General features: G+C 35.9%; 1 protein-coding gene across 3 annotated transcripts in view; it reads left to right on the top strand.

Moving 5' to 3' along the window:
• The window catches only part of LOC128999787 (pleckstrin homology-like domain family B member 1), a 164,893-nt gene that overhangs the window by 74,089 nt on the left and 70,379 nt on the right, over nt 1-20,425 (top strand). For 2 of the 3 annotated variants that reach the window (XM_054426463.1, XM_054426465.1), the window contains 13 exons: nt 4,628-4,801; nt 6,806-6,928; nt 8,607-8,734; nt 9,731-10,123; nt 10,875-11,008; nt 12,067-12,153; nt 12,843-12,971; nt 13,314-14,166; nt 14,907-15,106; nt 15,670-15,772; nt 16,554-16,681; nt 17,443-17,539; nt 18,959-19,027. In XM_054426463.1, coding sequence (XP_054282438.1) covers nt 4,628-4,801; nt 6,806-6,928; nt 8,607-8,734; nt 9,731-10,123; nt 10,875-11,008; nt 12,067-12,153; nt 12,843-12,971; nt 13,314-14,166; nt 14,907-15,106; nt 15,670-15,772; nt 16,554-16,681; nt 17,443-17,539; nt 18,959-19,027 — 2,618 coding nt within the window. The remainder of the gene's footprint in view (nt 1-4,627; nt 4,802-6,805; nt 6,929-8,606; nt 8,735-9,730; nt 10,124-10,874; nt 11,009-12,066; nt 12,154-12,842; nt 12,972-13,313; nt 14,167-14,906; nt 15,107-15,669; nt 15,773-16,553; nt 16,682-17,442; nt 17,540-18,958; nt 19,028-20,425) is intronic. The other variant, XM_054426464.1, reaches the window with a different exon arrangement.

Raw genomic sequence — 20,425 nt, 5'->3', positions numbered from 1 at the left:
TGGCGCTGTGTCGGGTAAACACAGAACTGGCGTCGATCCTGTCTAGCGGGGTCAACGACCTTGACCTGTTATCAGTTATCAGCTGTTTGATCGCGACCTTGTTTCGCCTTCAACCCATCCATCAACTTCACCTTTGGAATGTGAAGAATACGGGGGTAAGATAGTGGTTCTTGGTGGGTTTGTCTTAGCTAAAACTTATCATATTTAACAAGACGAAAAAGGGAATCCACCTTTAATCATATTTGTGTCTCCATTGGAACTTCCTTTGGTTCTAATCTTGTCAGAAACTGTGATCTGAAGTTTGCTAAGTAGATCGTGAGCATCGTAAGCTTTGGAATAGCTTGACTGACTCCAGGACCCAGCTGTGTTTGTTAATTGGCCTTTTATTAATGATCTTCACTAATGATTCGTTGGTTGAAAAGAGAAGGCATTTCGTATACATCATTCATTCATACTTGGCATGATAAATTGCATATCGATGTGAGTCGCTGGCTCAATTAAATGATTAAAGATCCTCTGCCAAACCCGCCATTCCATAAAATAAGTTGTAAAATCTGGTCAAGAATAACTTGTAGTGAAATAGTGTTGAGACAAATAGGCTGCGGACTAGTCTACACATGATATGTCTGTCTACGAATGTCAAATATTTGCCTAACCACAGTTGCTACAGGATTCACAGAATAGCCAGCGTTCAGTTGAAGCCGACAATTTACGTTTAGTCACGTAATTTTGGCACATCCGCCTCCGCCAACCGCCTGCGTGCCCACTGCTCAATGCAACACAATGGAGCCATTGACAACTCGAGACCGACGACAGAAACATATGGGCTGTGACGTCATTGAATATTTTGTTGGGCCGGGCATCGATCATAGTTTAAAATTGTGTGTTGTAATTGGCGTGACATAAATTACCGGATTCTGTTCTGTGAAGTTCGTATGAAACATGTCACTCAGTGTACTTTTAATACTTTTTCATTGAAATGGCGACCATACAAAGTGGTAGGGATGGGCATCGAATCAATCATCAATTTTCATTATTGATTGCAATACATCGTACCGACAACATCCGAAAAACTTCGATGCTATGGATTTTTCGTGGTTTTCGTTTCAGCGCAATATGACAGAATATGACAGTGCCCCTTAATACTAGGTGAAATACTGTACATATGTTCAGTTATTGCCACGGGTTAATAATTGACCTAGACGTTCTATTTAGATTGCGGTTTCACGTTTGCAAGAATTGACTATTGGACATAATTAATAGCAATTAGTTGCGTTGCCACTGCAGTTTTAACAATACATGAATCGAACCTAGGCAGCTTTTAAAATAACTGTATATAACCACGGTGTTGATATTTCATAATTTTTGGTAAACTATTAATAATCTTGGTAAAATTGAAGTAGGAAAGGAATCTTGGCTACGATATTTTACCAGTGTTTCAATAGAATAAATACAAAATAATAATTTACTACTCATACAATAAAAAAAAATCAAACGGAAAACACTAATGGCTGTCCAAAACGTATGTTTGTCGAAAACAGCGATGTAACAAGAAAATCGTTTACCTAATATCGAAGAAAAAAATTGAATGTGGATAGAAAAACATCGATATAATATCGGTTATGCACAACTCTACACAGCGAGAGTGGACGTATAATGCAGTTCAGCGTGGGATCCTCCTCAGCTTTCCCCGCTGTGTTGGTGTGTTGTGTTCCCAGCGGCGTGTTTGTGTTGAGACTATTAGCGGATATTGACGATCTAGTAATTGATAATGACAGCTATGGAGCTATGATGAGAGGTGGATCACATCCGGCGATGCCCACCACGGTTCTACCAGCGTCTTGGATAAACTTACTTCATCGTCAAATCTCCAGTTCTCAATTGGTATGGAAATGGTTATAAGGTTTGACTTTTGAGCCAGAGGTTACGGGTTCAAATCCTGCCAAACACCAGATGCATTTTATCCTTGTGATAATGCCGTGGCCCACTAGGATTAGCTAAAAAAAACAAATTCCGAGCTGGAACCTAGCATTCTATCATAGACCACCATATGGAATATAATTTATTTTTGTAAAAAAATACGACCGACTTCAAAATGCTCTAAAAAGAATGAAATAATTTCAATAAAGTAAACTTTTGTATTAGGCAAGCTCACGTATTTCAAGTCGGCGCGGCTCAAACTGCAAATATGATTGAAATTAAATATTGTGTGTGTATTTTGAAAATCAATAAATTGTAGCTGGATAACATAAATATATAAAAAAACATACTGAACTGTTTTGTTTATATATTAAAGGAAATATTTTCTTGTATTTTATGTTTACTTCAGAATAAATGCATTATGAAAATAACACACACAAATGTTCTATATGAATAGAAAAATAATTTAGTTTGATATTATGATAGGGAAAAGAAGCTAGTTTAGTATTAAAACGTTACTGTTCCAAGTTAGAAACATTTAAATGCGTTATAATCTTTTTAAAGATACTATCGTTAATACCACTATAATGCCGATCTCTGATGACGGTAATAAAATAACACTTAACGTATAACTATGAAAAAGACATGCTGATTAACACCTTTAGTTATAGATAGTCACCCGCAATATGGACACACTCATCATCATAGAGCCGCGCCGACTTAAAATACGTGAGCTTGCCTAATACAAAAGTTTACTTTATTGAAATTATTTCATTCTTTTTAGAGCATTTTGAAGTCGGTCGTATTTTTTTACAAAAAGAAATTATTTCATGATTTTTAGTGACTGTATAATTTGTTATATATTAATTACTTGAAGTTTTTTGATAAGCAAAACTGTTTGAAACAATCAAAAGTGCCACAGAACAATCATTATTTTTAAACTGCTTGAGTCACCTGTTCAGTTTACATAATCAATGGGTATAAAAATTAACATTTTTGGATTTTCCTTTAAAAAAACAAAGAGTTGTCCATTACATTAGGCCTAATGAAAAAAGAATGTCTTTCCTAGAGACATTGAAATGCCAGACATCGTTTCCTGCAATTGGTGTACTTCTACATTATAAAACGAAATACAGTAATGTCTCAAGCCTTTTGGAACAATAAGAAAGTTATTCCTCAGCCACCAGCACTAAAAATCTCTTAAAAGTAGAAAATTGGTTGTTATCACGTATATTACCTTTGAAAAATACGTGTATGAAAGATTGGTTCAGCTAAAAGTGGTGTAAGGGGTAGGTGGTTTTGTTTGCTCAAGATGTAGTCGAAATTGCAAATCAGCTTCCCATTTCCGAAGCAGGCATAATATTATAGACAGTGAAGAATATTAATAAACAGTCCACGTCTTCAAATGCATGTGTGTGCATCAAGTAATAAAAATATTTAACACTTTTAAGACGATTGACGATTATGCAATCTCACACCTCTTATGTCGTTTAAGGAATAATTGCATCTAATTTATGTTTAGACCTCTTTTACGAATGCTTTGGTTTTCACAATACACCTTAAATTGTCAATATCATACAGCTATTCACTATGTTTTTATAAGTCAGAACATTCAATACTCAAAACAGAATCATACACAAATCAAGTCAAACGTTGAAATACCTTTTATATAGTCACCAAAACAAAATGCATTTTTTCAATGTAACTTATTTAGTCCCCATGGCAAGAAATAGTTTATTAATCAATATGAAGCAACTGTTTCATGAAGAAACTGTCTGTAGCTTCATTTAAATGGTTTTAACTAACAGCTGTAGGAAAGTTATTATTATTTATTGCCTTCTCTGCACAAATGTAAACAATCTGCACAAATGTAAACAAAATGATTGTTGAATATTTAAGGTTTTCAGAATTTTTCACCGAAACAAATATTATACTTAAACATAATATATAAGGTACCAAATAGAAGCTCTCCTGGTTATTTTGGTGGTGGAACCACACTGATCGGTAAAAGAATCACAGAGAAATTGGTGAACATACATAGAAAAAAAAAACATCGCCACAAACAAATTGAGAACCTCCTCCTTTTGTTGGTAGTGGGGAAGTCGGTTAAAAAATGTCTGACTTTGGACCTTAAAATAAAATTGTCAACTGAATGTGCAATTTGAAGCATGTTTTTTGTTCCATGTCCATGATATGTAAGTGTGTTGTCGGCTAAATAATTTCATTTTATTTTAAGGTAAATGTTAGGGTGTATTTTTTATCTTTGAGTCTACCAGAAGAGAAGACAAGAAATAGTTTTATTTTTCTCTACAAGGCAAAGTCTACTGCTACTGCCACACTGAAACTAAACGTGACAAAAAAAGTTGATTTCATATATTTTTTTCCTAACTGATCTTCCAATGGGATACTGTAGTGGGGTTAATCTCTTGGTTTACGTACTCTTTCTACACTCACTCGGGAGTCAATTTACCTTACCATCCCCACCTACCTGTGCGTCTCAATCGGGCTCTAAATGTAACAAATAAATTATGATTAGTAAATTAGTGAAAGCGTAGTATCTTCGTTGCTGCCGAACTTGCGACTTATCGTCGTAGTTACCTTAGTTTCTCAACAAATCGTTTAACAATTATGTCACCTTGTAGATGTTTACCAAGCAACTAGAGGTTCAGATGTATTTCCCTGCTTGATGTTCACCTCCATGTTCCAGGCCGGACGACGGTGGGCTCTGCCCCCACGGCGGACATCGTTGTCCAAGGGACAGGGGTGGAGGCGACGCACTGCTACATAGACACCCAGGGGGGCGTAGTCACCCTACACCCGGTGGCCGAGATGACTTCTGTCGACAACCAGAGGATATACCAGCCAACCAGATTGTCTCAGGGTAGGTAAACTTGCGTGTGAGGTGGTTATTGTTGAGCGCCTTCAAACTGTTGGTATGCTACTCCCGCATTACACTACTGCTTAGTTGGTGTATTTTAGAATTGAAGGAGTCATTTTTATATGCTATTGCAATAAATAATTTAAAATTATCCAGGAAAAGTAATTAGAACCATTGCTCATTGACCTTTGGATACAGAATTTGACATTCCACCTATTTGAACCACCTCTAGCTAATTTTTAATTCAAACAGAACATAGTAAAATTAACTATTTCTCATGGTACATTGCTGTTGAAATTTGATTTTCTGCTTTTGTGTATTGTAGTAACCTTAAAGATGCTACTAAATTTCAAAGAACATTTCCCCCTAAGAGTTTACATTAAGTTTTTCTTTTAATTTGGTATGGTTGAAAAATTGGCATTTTCAACAGAAATTAGTAATCAGCTATGCCAACAAACTACAGTAGGCTTACAATTTTCAACTTAGAATGAGAACTTTAAAACGTTAACTTAGAACAACTGGACAGTTTAGATGAGAAATGGACAACTTTTTAAACTAAGAATTAAATCTTTGGAACTTAAACTTGAACCTCTACTCTTACAATTAGAATGAAATATCAACAACTGTCAATAGTCAAGGGTTAGAGTTATCTATAGCATTATTGATAACTGAAACATGTTCCATGAATGTTCATGTTCAAATCTCGCTGTGGAAATACTGTTCCTACTGGTTCCAAGTTTACCTGAAGTCAAGTTTTTCATGATTCGTGATATTTAAGCCTCCACAATGTTTTTATTTACTTTCTGAGCAATCTATCATGCGAGGTAAGATTTAGAGAAATACTTCTGATCCATGCAATAGCTCAGGGCATATAATAACATGTTAACTGGGCAACACAAGTGTCGCCCAGTGCTGAGATTTTGTCGCCCAGTGACTATGGGTGGTGCCAGCATATTTTTTTTCAATGATTCACATTTAAAATGTATCGGAATTTAGAAAGTAACATTATGTAAATATTTTAGATTATTGAACTATGATTTTGGCCCAAGAGGTTGTGAAGGAAGCCTTGGCCTGTTACAGTGTTCTAAAATACGTAATTAAGTGAGATTAAATGGACTACAGTATTTACAAGCAAATGTAATCAAAAATTCACTAAAATATACGTAGAAATGTGTGATTTTCACTTTAATTTATGCAAAAATTTGCAGGGGGAACCCTAGGACCCCCCTTTTTGATGGGGGGTATTCCCCCCAGATCCCCGGGTAAGTCCGGCACCACTGTCGCCCAGTGAAAATCCCTTAAAATATGCCCTGCAATAGCTTAAGAAAATTCTCTATTATGTTTACTTAGGGATCATCCCATAACTCCAAGTAAATTTATTTCCACATACTTATAATACCAAGTAAATACAATTTTAAGTGATCATAACTCCATAAACTAAATAGGCCTATATATTTTAATTCCAAGCTCTCACAACACTAAGTTATCGAAAAACCAACGTAAAGAATGAAGAGCCGCAACTATTTATTTAATTTGTTCTCGGTTTTATGTGAATGGTGATATTATCTGATTTACTTAAGAATCAGCAAAAGTTCCAATATCCACTTTTTGCTTGGTTTTACTGGTAAAAGTGTAGCATTGTAATTGTAGTAAGTGGTAAAATTTAGATTAATACTTTGGTGATTTACCTGTGAATTTACTTAAGAGCCTCACCCAAGCTTTTATTTGTTTTGTGCATAGTTTTACATGTGTGGTGTGATAAAAAGTGAAACCATGGATAAAGTAATAGATACCTACAAATAATATTATTTAATCCATGGTGAGACTTCTTGCTTTGCTCAGTTTTATTTGTGTGATTCATTTGCTACACTTTTTTGAATTTGCTTAGGTGCTCTAGAAAAGTTCATGACACAGAATTATGTGTAAAGATTTTATAATGAGCCGCTGTAAAAAGCCTGAGCAGATTTGCAATGCTTCTTGTACAGTTTGGTGTGGCATGTTACACAGGCTGCATGCTGTGTGTGGGCAGATCGAATTATCTGCGGTTTAACCACCCCGCAGAGGCCAGGCTTATGAAGAGTGGCTTGTCAAACCCCCGGATATCCGTGTTACCCCTCGGCTTCTATCCTGGTAAGTAACATTGATATTTGTACATTCGGGATAAGTAACTTCTGTAAAAACTATTTTTTGACATTTATTTGTATCTTTAACAAAAATATTTTGTAGCTTTGAGCTGACAGGGTGTGCCATAATTGTTATATGTTAAGAATTTAAACTTGGATTCTGAGGGTAAAATACCAATAATTTTTATCTCAAGGGTAGAATAACATAACAAATTACTATGGTGGATATGGCATCTAGTTTGCCTGAATTAACTAATAATGGATTATGTTATTTGTGTTTCTGTCATAAAAAATCTGTTATGACATCATGTCATCTGTAGTTAAATTTGACTACAGATGTTTCTTGCTGTGGACATCATCAGGTCAGAAAGTTTGTAAATACTATAGCTGCCATTCTGATAAATGATTTGCTCCATTTTCCGCAGCACAAAACAGCTTTAAAAAATTTAAACTGAATTGTATGTAGAGGGGTGTCGATAAATAACGGATCATTTTAAAACAAGTGTCAACCAGCTGTTATTACGAGTAGAATTTTCATTGTTTTATTAAACAACAACAAATGTCATGCCATTTGAGTAGTTATGGATTGTTGGACAGTACAAACAATGCCTTTTGCATTGAAGCCTATTTAAAAAATAACGAGTCTGTGATTGTAACTCAGCAGTTATTTCAAAATCATTTCAACGTTCGTTGTCATGGTGCGGCTCACTCTAAGAATACTATCTATATGTGGGTGTTTAATTTAAGAACTAAGGGGCCTGTTTTTAAGAATCCGGGGAGGTCACAGTCTACTCGTACAGATGAGAACATTGCAAGAGTTCGGGAATCTGTTCTCCAAAGTCTAAAAAGATCGACAAGAAAACATTCTGTTGCTTTAGGTGTTTCTGGGACCAGATACATCGTATTTTACATGACGATTTAAATTTACATCCCTACAAACTGGTTGTCGCACAGAGACTCAATCAAGATGACCCTAGATTACGTCTGGTGTTTTGTCAAAGACTTTTTCAGCTGATTGAAGGTAAACCCCTTCTGGTTTTACCTTCACTCTTTTAATCAAAATAGGCTTTAATGCAAAAGGCACGGTTTTTAACTGTCCAACGATCCATGATTACTAAAATGGCATTGCATTTGTTGTTGTTTAATACAACAATGAAAATTGTACGAGGAACAGCTGATTGACATATGTTTAAAAATAATCCGTTATTTATTGACCACCCTTTATCTTGTAGTATTCATTAATGTAATTAGCATCAACAGCTGAAACACATATTTTGATAGAGACCATCATCTGTAATTAGTTGAGTTTGAAACCAATGGTTTGACACTTAGAAACATCAGTCCACCCAACAGATGGTTTTGTCAGCAGCTCAGTTAACCAAACATTCACTACCAATAAATATGGTTGGGCCTCCTTATTAATTGGTCCTGCTGGACTATATCAGGTCAGGTATGGTTTGAGTGATTTTTTTGTGTACCAATGTGTGTGAACCAGTGGTTGGTAAGTAAAGCAATTCTGTGAAGTAGGCTTTTACTTTTGAAAGCATTCTTCAAATCATGCAAATCATCTTTGTTAATCCTTGACAAAATTGAAATATAGCAACAGGAAATTTCATAAAGGTTGGGTTAAAAGCGCTCTATTGGTCCTGTTCACACTCTTCTCCACTGTGTTTATTTGTGTGCAGAAGACAGTTTGATGACGACCTCATTGGTTGAAGGCAAACCTCCTGCCGTCCCAAGAAGATCTTGGGAGTCATGGGACGGTTTTTCATCAGCCAGCAGTGAAGAGCTTGCCAAGTATATCTCTCCTAAGGTAATCACAGGATTTGTAGTCTACATACTAGTGATATATTGACATTCTACGGTTGATTGCAGACATGATGACTATTTTTATATAGACAAGACATCAGATACACTCTTTTAATTCTAGTAGTGAACACAAATCTAGTGTAACAGGAAAAGAGGTCAAATTACATTTTGTTGTAATCATCATTGTTCCTAGATTCAGCTAAGTGAAAGGATAACCTTTGTCAACACTTTTATTTTTCATCATGAAATTTTTAACTAGATTGGTCTTAGTGGTAGCTGACTAGAAGCCATATGTAGGTAGTTAATGAATAGCAGGAACATGTCAGTGTTAAAATAGTTACAAGAAATGTATTAAAGGATCTCCTTTCACTGACCTGAATACAAGAACTGTAACACTGACAAAAAAATACAATTGATTTTTCATGCTGCACTAAATTATTTACTCAATTGAAAATTTTAAAGATCCAATCATGGTCGTAGCCTATACAAATAGTTACCATTTTGTCAAAATTTGATAGACTGCAATTTTACACTGGATACAAACCTCAAGTTTTTACTGTTCTTATTTAATTAGTTTCTTTTCTTATTAATTTCACTTAGGCTAATTGAGTTATTATTTAAAAATTTGGGCTTCCTTTTTTCCCGACGCCAGTGGCATTTTAACTAAAGTCAATGTAAGATTTAACACTTTTAAGGTATGCGGTCCAAACCCATTTAAATGTTTTTGATGTGTTGGGAATTGAAACCGTCCCTCCCGCACCGAAGTCCGAGACGCTACTCACTAGGCTAGCAACACACCCAATACACCATTGAACCTTTAAACATACCTTAAAAATATCTACCTTTAAAATATTTATTTAGATAACAGACAATGTTGCCTTTTCCAACAAATATGTAGTTTTTATCAATCAGAAAGATATATTAAAGTTAATTTAAAATGTTTAACAGGAGTCCGCTTCTTGTTGACTCTCTATAACGCTATAATGATGACCATTTACAGGTGTTTCCTGCTGGAAGTTCAACGGTTAACTCCCCTGCAGCTCTAGTCCTCGGTCCTCGAGCCAACCAGAACAAACTCACATTGCTGCCTCTCAGGTTGAACGGAGAGTCAGAACCCAAGTTGCAGAATGGCAACATCTACCAGAATGTGTGTGCTTTGCCCAACGGACAGTATGCGCCCAGAGTGGACTCTCCGAGTGGGAGAAGAGTCCATTCCCCCTCTCCCCCTCCCCCCTCACCATCTAAACCCCTCTCCCCCAGATCCTTCAATACCCCCAGCCCTGCGTTTGACCGCAACCCCTCCTACCCATTCCGCAAGTCAGTCTCCAGTCCTGTGCCAAACAGCTGGAGCAGTGACGATATCAATGGAGAGTCGGAGTTGAGGAGGAAACAGGTAGGTTCATTTTTATGTTAGCCTCGGGGTTAGCACTAGCTTAGATGTAATTCAAAATGTTGCTAATGCTGCAACTAGTTTTGATTTTCAAGAAGTCATCTTCAGGCGTAAAAGGATGATCACTTCATTAGGTCGGTGATTCACATATAGTACATTGACACACGAACACTGAACAATGAAATGATAAAACATTACAGTAAAATCAAGTAAAATATGAATAAAAACGTAACATTGGTATGAGGAGTGATGTGTCACGATTGGATGGATGTAGGGCCAAGACTTCTACGGATAGACTTCTTGATTCTAAATTAATCTGGTTTTTGTATTCATCACACTAATTGGTTATTAACTACCATTATGGCTGTCCAAAGGATCAGTGGAATTCAGGGTTTTGCAGATCAAATGTTTGATGCATGTGAACTTATATAGTGGAGGCTTTGGTTTAAAGTCTGCCAAGTGGTTTGGAGCCTACCTTAAGCAGTAGATCCAGAGTTTCCTAGAAATCAAACAAGAATAGCTGTTTTATTTCTTTATAGCCTTCTTGGTTGAAAATGCCGACAATTGCAGTGAAATATTCCAACTTTTGTGAATAGTTTTAAGTATTAATTGTTTCTTGTGCCGGAGTGAACTCTTTTCCATTCAGTTAAATCTGTTATCCCAACAAATATACCTAAAACCAAGGCCCTTTTGCTTTATGTTGCATCCTGTGAATCACTTACAAAGTTTGCCAACCTGTTGTCTTTGTTCTCAGGCAGAAACTGAGCGGATGGTGGAACAAGAAGCTGAGAGATTGGAAAGACAACGACTAGACGAGATATTGCTGATGTGTGCCGACTACGAGAAACAGGCACAGTGCGATAAACAGAACAAACCTCAACAGAACAGGTGGGTAAACAATGTCAAACAAATCTATCACCTGATAATTGATCTCCCCTCAATAATAAATCCCCTCAATGAGCTTCCAGTGTGTATGTTACAGGTTAATTTTTTAACGGATTTTCTGTTGTAAGAGGAGTGGTTAAAATAATTTTTGTTTTCGTTTTTGGAGTATAGCCTATAAAGGCCAAAAACCTTTTTCTATTTAAATTAATTTTCAGACTTTTAAGGAAATGCTATATGATGTAGGTTAATATACGAGTTTATGCGAAAGTATGAGGCCTATGGTATAAGATTTGTGTACTACTAAAAATATATATTTATAAATAAAATCTCATGGATTTTACCAAAACAGAATTATTTCCTTTTGTTCTCTGAAGGTGCTTTTGACGTTATTGACTTCTACTTAAGAGATTCAATAAAAAAACCCGTGACATTTAAAACAAATAAACTGTCCAAACAGTTTTAATTACTTAATGTATAGTTTTAAAATTTATTTCAGAATACAGTTTGTTTGTCAGTTTTATTGGTGACTAATTTGAGGTTTAAAATTCCAAAATTTACTTCTTTCATTCAAATTCTAAAAGCTTTTTGGTATATCTGTTATGTTCAGGGTAAAACTATTTTTTTGTGTTATTCACACCAATGGAATTTTTTAAACTAAATTTTGATAGGGAACGGTCCAAACCCAGGTCTCGTTACCATCCAACGTCAACCTTTTTGTTAGATTAGACCTTTTTTTAAGGCTCACCCTTTGATCTGAGATTAATTAAAGGTCTGACAATTGTCATCTTCATGTTAACCGACTTGTATTAAGTAGTTTTATTACAATAGTTCACAAGTTCTGTTTTAGAATAATCTTTCCTCACTTCTGTGTTAGGGGCCTCACTTAGTTCTTTCCTCCTAGTGAGAATGTTTATTGTTTAGTAGCACTTACATACAATTCTGTATCTTTTTTGTAAGATACATACATAAAGTATTACGTTTAACACCATATTGTTTAGCATTACGTTAACTTTTTCTATCTTGATACCACTAGAGGCTACTATACGTTGTATATTTTCCAGAATAATAACCAACGGTTCTTTACCCAGAGACAAAAGACTGCCCTCACCTAGCTCACCCCACTTTCATCAGAGTTTTACCTATGACAAGTAAGTTATTATTAATTTGAAATTGTTTTCTGTCATGTTCTAAAAACACACAAAACTATTTTAGTCCTTGTTAAATAGTGAATTTGCAGAAAATAAATATTTTAATTAGCTGAAATCCATCTAGTCCTCCAATGCTCACCTTATGGATGTTACCTCCAGGCTATGCCATTTTTGTAAATTATTTTTGGTTGTTATAGTAGTCAGTGCTGCATGTTAACACAATTTTACCCTTTTACGGCATTTTGCCACTCTGAGCTAAGGTTAACAAAACTCATCAAAAAGTGTTAGAGGCTACCTACCTACATGTCTGTTATATTGTCACGAAAGAAGGTATTTTTTAAAACATGGTAAGTAATACTTGTACACTGTTGTAATACCAGTAATAAATATTATATTATTCAGTGTTATGTTATAATAATTTACATTTAGTTTTAGTATTATGGCTGTTTCAGCTTGCATGCATGGTGAATATGGGTATATAAACACTGTAAGTTTTTCTTACTTAACCTGGAAGTAACTGTTACTTGTGTATGAGCATTGAATTAACTTTAAAAGTCAATGTAATTGTTGGAACAGAGGTAGCTCAGCACCAAGTAAGTCATACAAAATCCAGTTGAAAATGAGTAAGAAACACTGTATTTACAAAATACAAGATTGATTAAAGGTTATGAATTTTATATCTTTTCTAGTGAATCCACACCAACAAATTCTGATTTTCGGAATACAAATCTAGAAGGAGAGTTTAAACATAGCCCTGATGTTCATCCTCCATCCAGTCCTCGCACACGCATCCGCACCATCGCAGCCAAGGACATGAGGTAAACATCATTAACACAAAGTGTCTCATTAAAAGTTTAAATTCATAATGGACGATATGAAGTTTTCATGAATATCCTAAATGACATTGGCCTCCACAAACCAAAGCATGTTGCAGCAACTGTAAGACATCTCGTTACAATCCTGGTTGCAGGAATATGAAATTGACTTAAATCAGTTTTGTGGCTTAAAACTGTCCCAAAACAGTGTTTCAAAAAAGTTGCACTTGATCAAAGCATATTTGTGATAACGTAATAAAAACAGATTACAAATGTTATTATGGTACTCTTGTTAAAAGTTAATTTTTTATTTCTTTGTTCTGATTGTTGTAATTTTTATTTCAGTCGAGAATATGCCTTGGAGATAATAGAAAACCGACTAGCGATCCTTAACGACTACGAAACCCTAGGACCACCTCCTCCTCCTCGTAACAGTTCGAGGAACGCCCTCACATCCCCTCAAATCAGAGAGAATAGAACGCAACCAACGTCACCCAATGAACAAAGAGTCAACTCACCAAATAATTTCAATTTTGACTTCTACAACAACAAAGTCAACGAAAACAACAACAGACCTTACAAACCCTATTCCATCGCGGAGGCTAATGCGTTATCGAAATACGAATTTCTGGGATTCAATCCCAGGACGGGTAAGGAAGTAACTCAAAGTTACCAAAGCTTTAAAAAAAGCGACGAGTCGTTGATGAGCGAAACAAGTAGGACCCGAGACAGTTTGAAGTCCGAGGAGGAATCAACGTTGAAAGACAAAGATAATTCCTCTTGGAGCACTGCAGATCTGATCGCCAACTGTAATGGGGATACAATTAAGCGGCAAGAACACAAGAACGGAGAGTGTACTGCAGAACAGCTGTTGATGCAGTTGGACGCGATAGTACAGGAGAGTATGAAGAGTTGTGAGGAGACGGAGGAACGAGAGAAATTGACACCTAGTCCTAAGTCGAGCGAGAGGGACAGCGGTATAGCGGAAACAGCGGCTAGAGACAGTGGGATAGGAGAGAACAGGGACAGCAGGATCAGGGACAGCAGGGACAGTGGAAAGTTCACCATGCCTCTACCAGAGTCTTCGGAGATTCTTGCCTCACTGAGAGCCGAGAGAACACAACTGGTCGCTAATCTGACAACACTCAAGGCTAAAGTGATGGAGATAGAACAACAGGAAGATGAACTCATGAGAGAAGTGAGTATATTGTCATATTTTCTTGATAGTTTATGAAGTTGTGTCTTGTTTATTGCTGGTCAGTAAGTCACTTATACTATAATTAATGATCAATTGCCCTGTTGCATCAAACGTACGCTAAGTGAGTTTTCAGTTACATTGTTGAATATTAAAAACAGATTCAAAATAAAAGGAAATTTTATATCTCTATGGCTTTGTAACCTATAGGCAAAGAATAATAAAGTAGATATTTTAAATGGTCGTCTTTTCAACATGAAATTTATTTTAAAACAATATTTTAAAACTTTTATTAAAATATTTTCAAATCTGTACAAAAGCTTGAAAATATATTTTTTTAGTACAAAACCCCTTCTCATGATCAGATTAGGCTACTCTGCAAACTCATTCAAAAATATATCACTCCACTTGTTTGATCAAAGTCTTTCATATGAACGCAAATATTTGTAACAATTTGAACAAATAGTGTTATTGGCTTCTGTGAACCTAAAAACAGAAAAAAAGCACAGTTGTTTAGGACTCAAGTGTATTATTACTACAGTTGTGGCTGATCCTCCCTATATGAATACTCAAAGAACAACCTGATCATGTTTTGAGCATTTGGAAACTACAATGGTTATCTGTAAACTCCAGTCGCAACTAAGCAAGCTGGTTCATCAGCTCTCTTCCATACTTGATTTACAAACAGCCCTCGTACTTCAGACTTTTCTTTTGAGTGAACCAACTGATCTTTACGCTCACAGCTGGAGATCGAGCGTGCCCTGCTTGGTGGGGAGCTTCAGGCTCAGAATGACAAGTTGAGCGCAGAAGAGCGTAAAGTAGGGTCACTCAAGCGGCGAGTGGAGGACTGTGAGCGGCAGATGGAGAAGTGTGTGGCTCATCAGAGTGAGAGGCAAGGTCAGGCTAGACACAGACTGGAGCAGCAGCAACAACTACTGGCTACGTGAGTATTGAGACGTAACTGTTAGTAACCTTGTGTTTGTTTTTTCGAAAGGGGGGAAAATTTTTAAACAGATGCTCTAGATGGTCTGCACCCAAATAGTATGTGATATGAAATATCACTATGTTTGTCCTATATGGATTACCCAAACATCCATCGTCCTGGGGGTTTCAACTCTGTCTTAACACTGACCATAAGATTCCTTACATCTCTGTCTCCCAGGCTTTCAAAGTTTTGCAGTAGGGTTTATAAAAGTAAAGATTGACTGATCTTTTTGGAGGAAAAAAGAATAAGCGCAATGTTTTCATTTGTCAAATGCTTTTAATTTGTCAATACCACACTGTTGGTTCAAACGTCATGAAATATGAAGAGGGATATTTTGCTATTTACTGTGTGGTTTATGATGTCACTGATTATAGCAAGTCCTTGGCAATACAATTTATTCAATGTTGCTTTGAAGGATTTACTTTTTAATTCAAAGTTCATCTTCCATTTAAAATAATGTGTTAGGCTACGCAGTTTTATAAACAAAATAATCCTAATCAAATATCATTATCTTACAACAGACTAGAGCAACAGATGATGAAATCAACTGATGACTCTGAGCTGAGAGAAGAGTTGTTTGAATCCTGCAAACAACAACAAGAATTACTAGAAGCTGAACGAAAGGTAACTAAATCGGCACAGCATATAGTTCATTCCCTACTGTGAACTGATCTTAACTACTGTACAATTTTCCAAAAAGTTTAGTTTTATTGTAAGATAAACGTATCACCAAATTGTTACAATCTATAAGATCCTCTAAGTTGTTAGAGCCCTTGGTCCTAGTCAGGCTTTCTTTCCTTGTATGTGGTATTTAACAACCTACACAACATTAACAATAATATTAATTCTGACGAGTATAGTGACACTTTAATAATTGATCCTGAATAAGCTAAATGTGTAAGCCCATTTGAATTTTACAAATTTTTTTAGGAATACCAGGCATTTCAGGATAACAGAGTCGTCCTGGTACTAGAAATATCACTTTACACAATGTACACAATAATTAGTAGAATATTTCACTCTTAAAGTTACAAGTGTAAGCGTAAAGTTTTTGTCCTCTCGTGCCATGATGTACTTTTTTCCATTCAGGTAAACCTGCCATTCCAATTTCCAACTTTAAAACGTAGGCCTTTGTACTAAATGTTACATCATTAAGTTCAAATACTTTATACTTACTTACATCTACATGAATCCAACATCAGGTAATGCCGACTGTACGCTGTCTCTCATAAACATGGGTGGTCAGTCTCCAGAAGTTTGGGGTCAGTCAAAATCTGGCTCAGAGTGCAGTTTAGCTTTCTCTTGAACTCATTTCTAGTATTAAATAATGCATAAATAGAAGGTACGAGTCTTATCGAGAATGTTTTCAGAAATGGTTGACCCACATGATGTACTTGTGTTTTAGTCATTCGAGGACCTGGAGTTTACTCTGCTAGAGGAAGAAGCAGTGTGGTTGTCCCGGAGAGAGGAACTACAACGTGAGGTCAGCGATGCAATGACACGATGTGCCGAGAGGAGAGATAAGCTGCACAGGTGTGTAGAACAGAATCGTAGAACTGAACAGTAGTTTGGTTTTTGGAAAAGTTGAATACCTATTATATCCAGGTTTCTAAAAACTCAAAATTATGTTAGTCAGAGCTAAAAATGAGATTTAAGTGCTAAATCCAACTTTTGAACTAATCAGAGTAATGTTATCAGGTATTGATTGTGGAAAATATGTTTCTTAACTACATCAGTTTTCAGTAAAGCTGGTAATAGCATAGATTTGAGAATTTAAGTGATGACGATTGTGACATTTATGAAATAGCTCTGAGGCTATTTCCCTTATTAGTACTTACTTATAACATTTAACACCAGTAGTTTTCAAATCACCCCTGAAGCTATAGGAGAGGGTAGGCAAACTAAATAGAAGTACTGGTTGGATTTTTGTCAAATATTATGTTTCATCTAAACCTTGCAAAACTCTTGCCGAAGAGGTCCATGCTATTGAATATTTGTATTTTTGTTCTAAAAAAGGAAGCCTGCTGATCCTAACTCAATTAAACTGACCCATTCCCAGTAATTAACCTCTACAGGTAACATTTAGATTTAGATAGAGTAGGACAAACTTTCAGGACATGTAAGTAAAATTAAAACATTCTTGCAGCTTAATCGCAAGGATTATTGATTAGCAGAGTGGCAGTTGACTCAGACTATTGGCAGATTCCAGCATTCCTTAACAATAAATGCTGTTGTAAAAACTACACAGTGCCTGGCTGTCTTACGCTTACGACTAACGTGTGTGTTCTGTTCAGTTTACAGAAACAAAGGGATGAAGCAGTCAGAAACGCAAGCCAGAACACAAAATCTCTGGAAACACAGCTGGTGGAACTCATCCACAAAATTGATCATGTGAGTCTCATAGACGAAATTGTAGAATGGATCATAACAACTAATTACTTTCCATATCTCTGACTATCCGTTCGCCACTTTTTGCCCTCTAGCTATGAGTGTTTTGATTTTAAATATTCTTGTGCATTTGCCCACATATCAACCGATGTTTACATTAATGATTTTCTTTTGACTCCTAGAAATAGCATACCTCCCCCTGAAAAGATAACGTATTACTGAATATTTTTTTCAAATGGTTTTCAGTTTTCATGTCTAGTAACTCTCCAAGTTTTGTAGCTCTATCTTTTTAATTTTTAAAAATATTTAACTGTCACGGGACTTTTATGCCATCGTGTATAGTTGGGTAGCTGAGTTGTTATAGTTCTTGCCTAGTAATCAAAAGTTTGCCGATTCGATCCTGAGAAAGGTTAACAGCATGTTGACATTTCGAAACTGGAACCAGCTATCATTGATTGCCTGGCTTTTAATAAATGGTTCTGGCTAAGTAACAAAGCTACAACTACGGTACTAGCTTCCTCTCTGTAAGGAAAACAAAAGGAATTTTAAATATAGGCCCTACTGAAATAATAAAATAGTAAAATTTCAATTCATAGTATTAAAAATCATGCCAACAAAAGTTAACACAGTATTATGTGCACTCTGTTACTGAAAATTAGTTAGTAATTTATGTATATGTGTGCATAATCCATTTTAATGATACAATTGCATTATTGTTTTCCTGGTATAATGCAATGATCTAATTAGCCAACTAAACAGAATAAACCCCTCCTGTTGATGAACTCACACAAGTCAAGTCATTAAGTATTGCTGAATCCTGTTGTTTATGTGTAGTGTCAGCTTATTTTATGGTTGCACTTTAGTTTAAGTTATGCATACAGTATAAACACTTGTACACTAGTGTGGATTACAGGATAATTTTGTCTTAATTTATTCAATTATCAGGTTAGAGGTTACTCAAAAAATATAAATTTAATCATCCCATCTGTAAAGACTAGCTGTTGTAAATTTAATGGAGTGTATTTTAGTATTTTATTCTAATACTATAGTCTGTTCACAATATTTAGTCGGTTTGAGGGGAAGTTCCCCCACCTCTTTTTTCTGATTAAGGTATGTTGCAGCTAATTGACGATTCAACAAATTTCAGCTGTTGAGCTATGTTTTAATGATAGGATCAAGACATGGAGGTGATAGATTTATTCCCCTAAAACCCCCTAAATCTTATGAACGGAGAATAGTTACAGCTTTAACATGCCAATTGAATGAGGAATGTAAACTTCAAGGTAGCTTATCCATAGTAGACGGATCCAGTCAAAGTTTTAGTGCTCAAAATGTAATCCTATTGTTACACCTATAACAGGTGTTCGCTTATTGATCAATGCTTATCAGTGTTGGATGAATGATAAGCTATCATTGTTGCAGGGGAGAAAGCGACTGAAAGAAATTGATCAGCAGCTGCAAAATCCAAACAAGCATTCACTCATGGATCATGTAAGTTGTAATTCAATTAATGTAGGTTTACTAGATGTTTGTTTTTCTACGTGTTGCTACTCAACATTCATTTATTTTATTGCTCAAAGTTACCCCTCTTTTATACCTTATTCTCTCATGTAGTTAGTTTGTGTTTCAGTTGTTAGTAGGTAATTAATAGTGGAGATATCACCAGATTGTAGTTTTTTGTTGTCCAAAGACTTGCTGGAATCATCTATAGTAAATAAGTCAAAGTCTACTAAAATATAAAAGGTTTTCCCAACACCTTGCACAGTTACAAGCTACAACCTGATTTACAACATAAGGCTTGGGTTTGCTAGATACGTTAGATGCGCTGCGACTTAGTTACGCTGTGACGTCGTTGTTGGTGGAACTCAGCAGAATTGATTTCATTGGTTTCCAAGACTGTGAAAGATATGCATTATTTTGCTATTATTGTGGGTGTAGTGGAAATAAGTGATGAGATCCCATAAAAGATATTTAACAGCTGGTAGATTGTCCTTAATACCTCCTTCTTCGTCTTTTATCCACAATGCGTCACTTTACACGATTACTAATAAAAAAAAAACAATATTTACAACTATTTACATACGTCCGGCAGGCTACATGTTTCTTAAATCATCCCTTAAATACTCTCGATATCGTAATAGACCCGGCTCTTGATGAAAGTGGTTAACACTGCCTCAAATGTTCTCAAGTCCAACAACTGGATATGTCGTGGCAGCTTATTGAACAGGCTTATGGCCGACACACTGTAACTAGCCTGGGTCCTAGATAGTCGCACCCTGGGTACATCAAGCTGATGGCGCTGCCTGGTGTTGTACTGGTGGACGTCAACATGAGTGGTGAAGGTTGTTATATTGGCCCTAACGTGCACTAGACAGAGAAGTATGTAGTGGCCAACTACAGTAAGCAGACCAAGTCGTGCAAAGAGGGGTTTGCAATGAGTTATTTGAGGAATGAGCATTTAGATGGTATTATTGACATTTTGGAGAGTAAATTCTGAAGAGTCGTAAGCTGTGTTCTGAATTGTAACAAAGAAGAAAAAGTGAGGGAGCGTTCAAATGATTGGTTTTTAGATCAAAGTTAAGCTCAAATAATACTTCTTATAATTGTTTTATTGTAACTTTTATACTTTATATTTCCACAAAATTTTGTATCCTGACACCTTTTCAATAAGCTTGTCATTATCACTAATTACGAAAGTTCACTTTAGTCACAACACTTAAAAAATAGGTTAAGTTCGCTCTCCATTGTTTTGTGCGTTTGTGTCGCAGCACAGCTCGACTGACTGAGTTTAAACCTCAGCAAATAGTCTGTGCTTACTAGTTACTCAAGCCTCTGATTCACAGTCTAGGATTCTGTTAAGCAAGGCATCTATCAAACCACAGCCTTCAG

This window comes from Macrosteles quadrilineatus, unplaced genomic scaffold (assembly GCF_028750875.1).
Source record: "Macrosteles quadrilineatus isolate MER2022 unplaced genomic scaffold, UCM_ALF_1.0 Scaffold_8__2_contigs__length_117827958, whole genome shotgun sequence".
Taxonomy (NCBI): domain Eukaryota; kingdom Metazoa; phylum Arthropoda; class Insecta; order Hemiptera; family Cicadellidae; genus Macrosteles; species Macrosteles quadrilineatus.
Note: the sequence above shows the minus strand (reverse complement) of the source record. Positions and strands in the feature narration are given on the sequence as shown.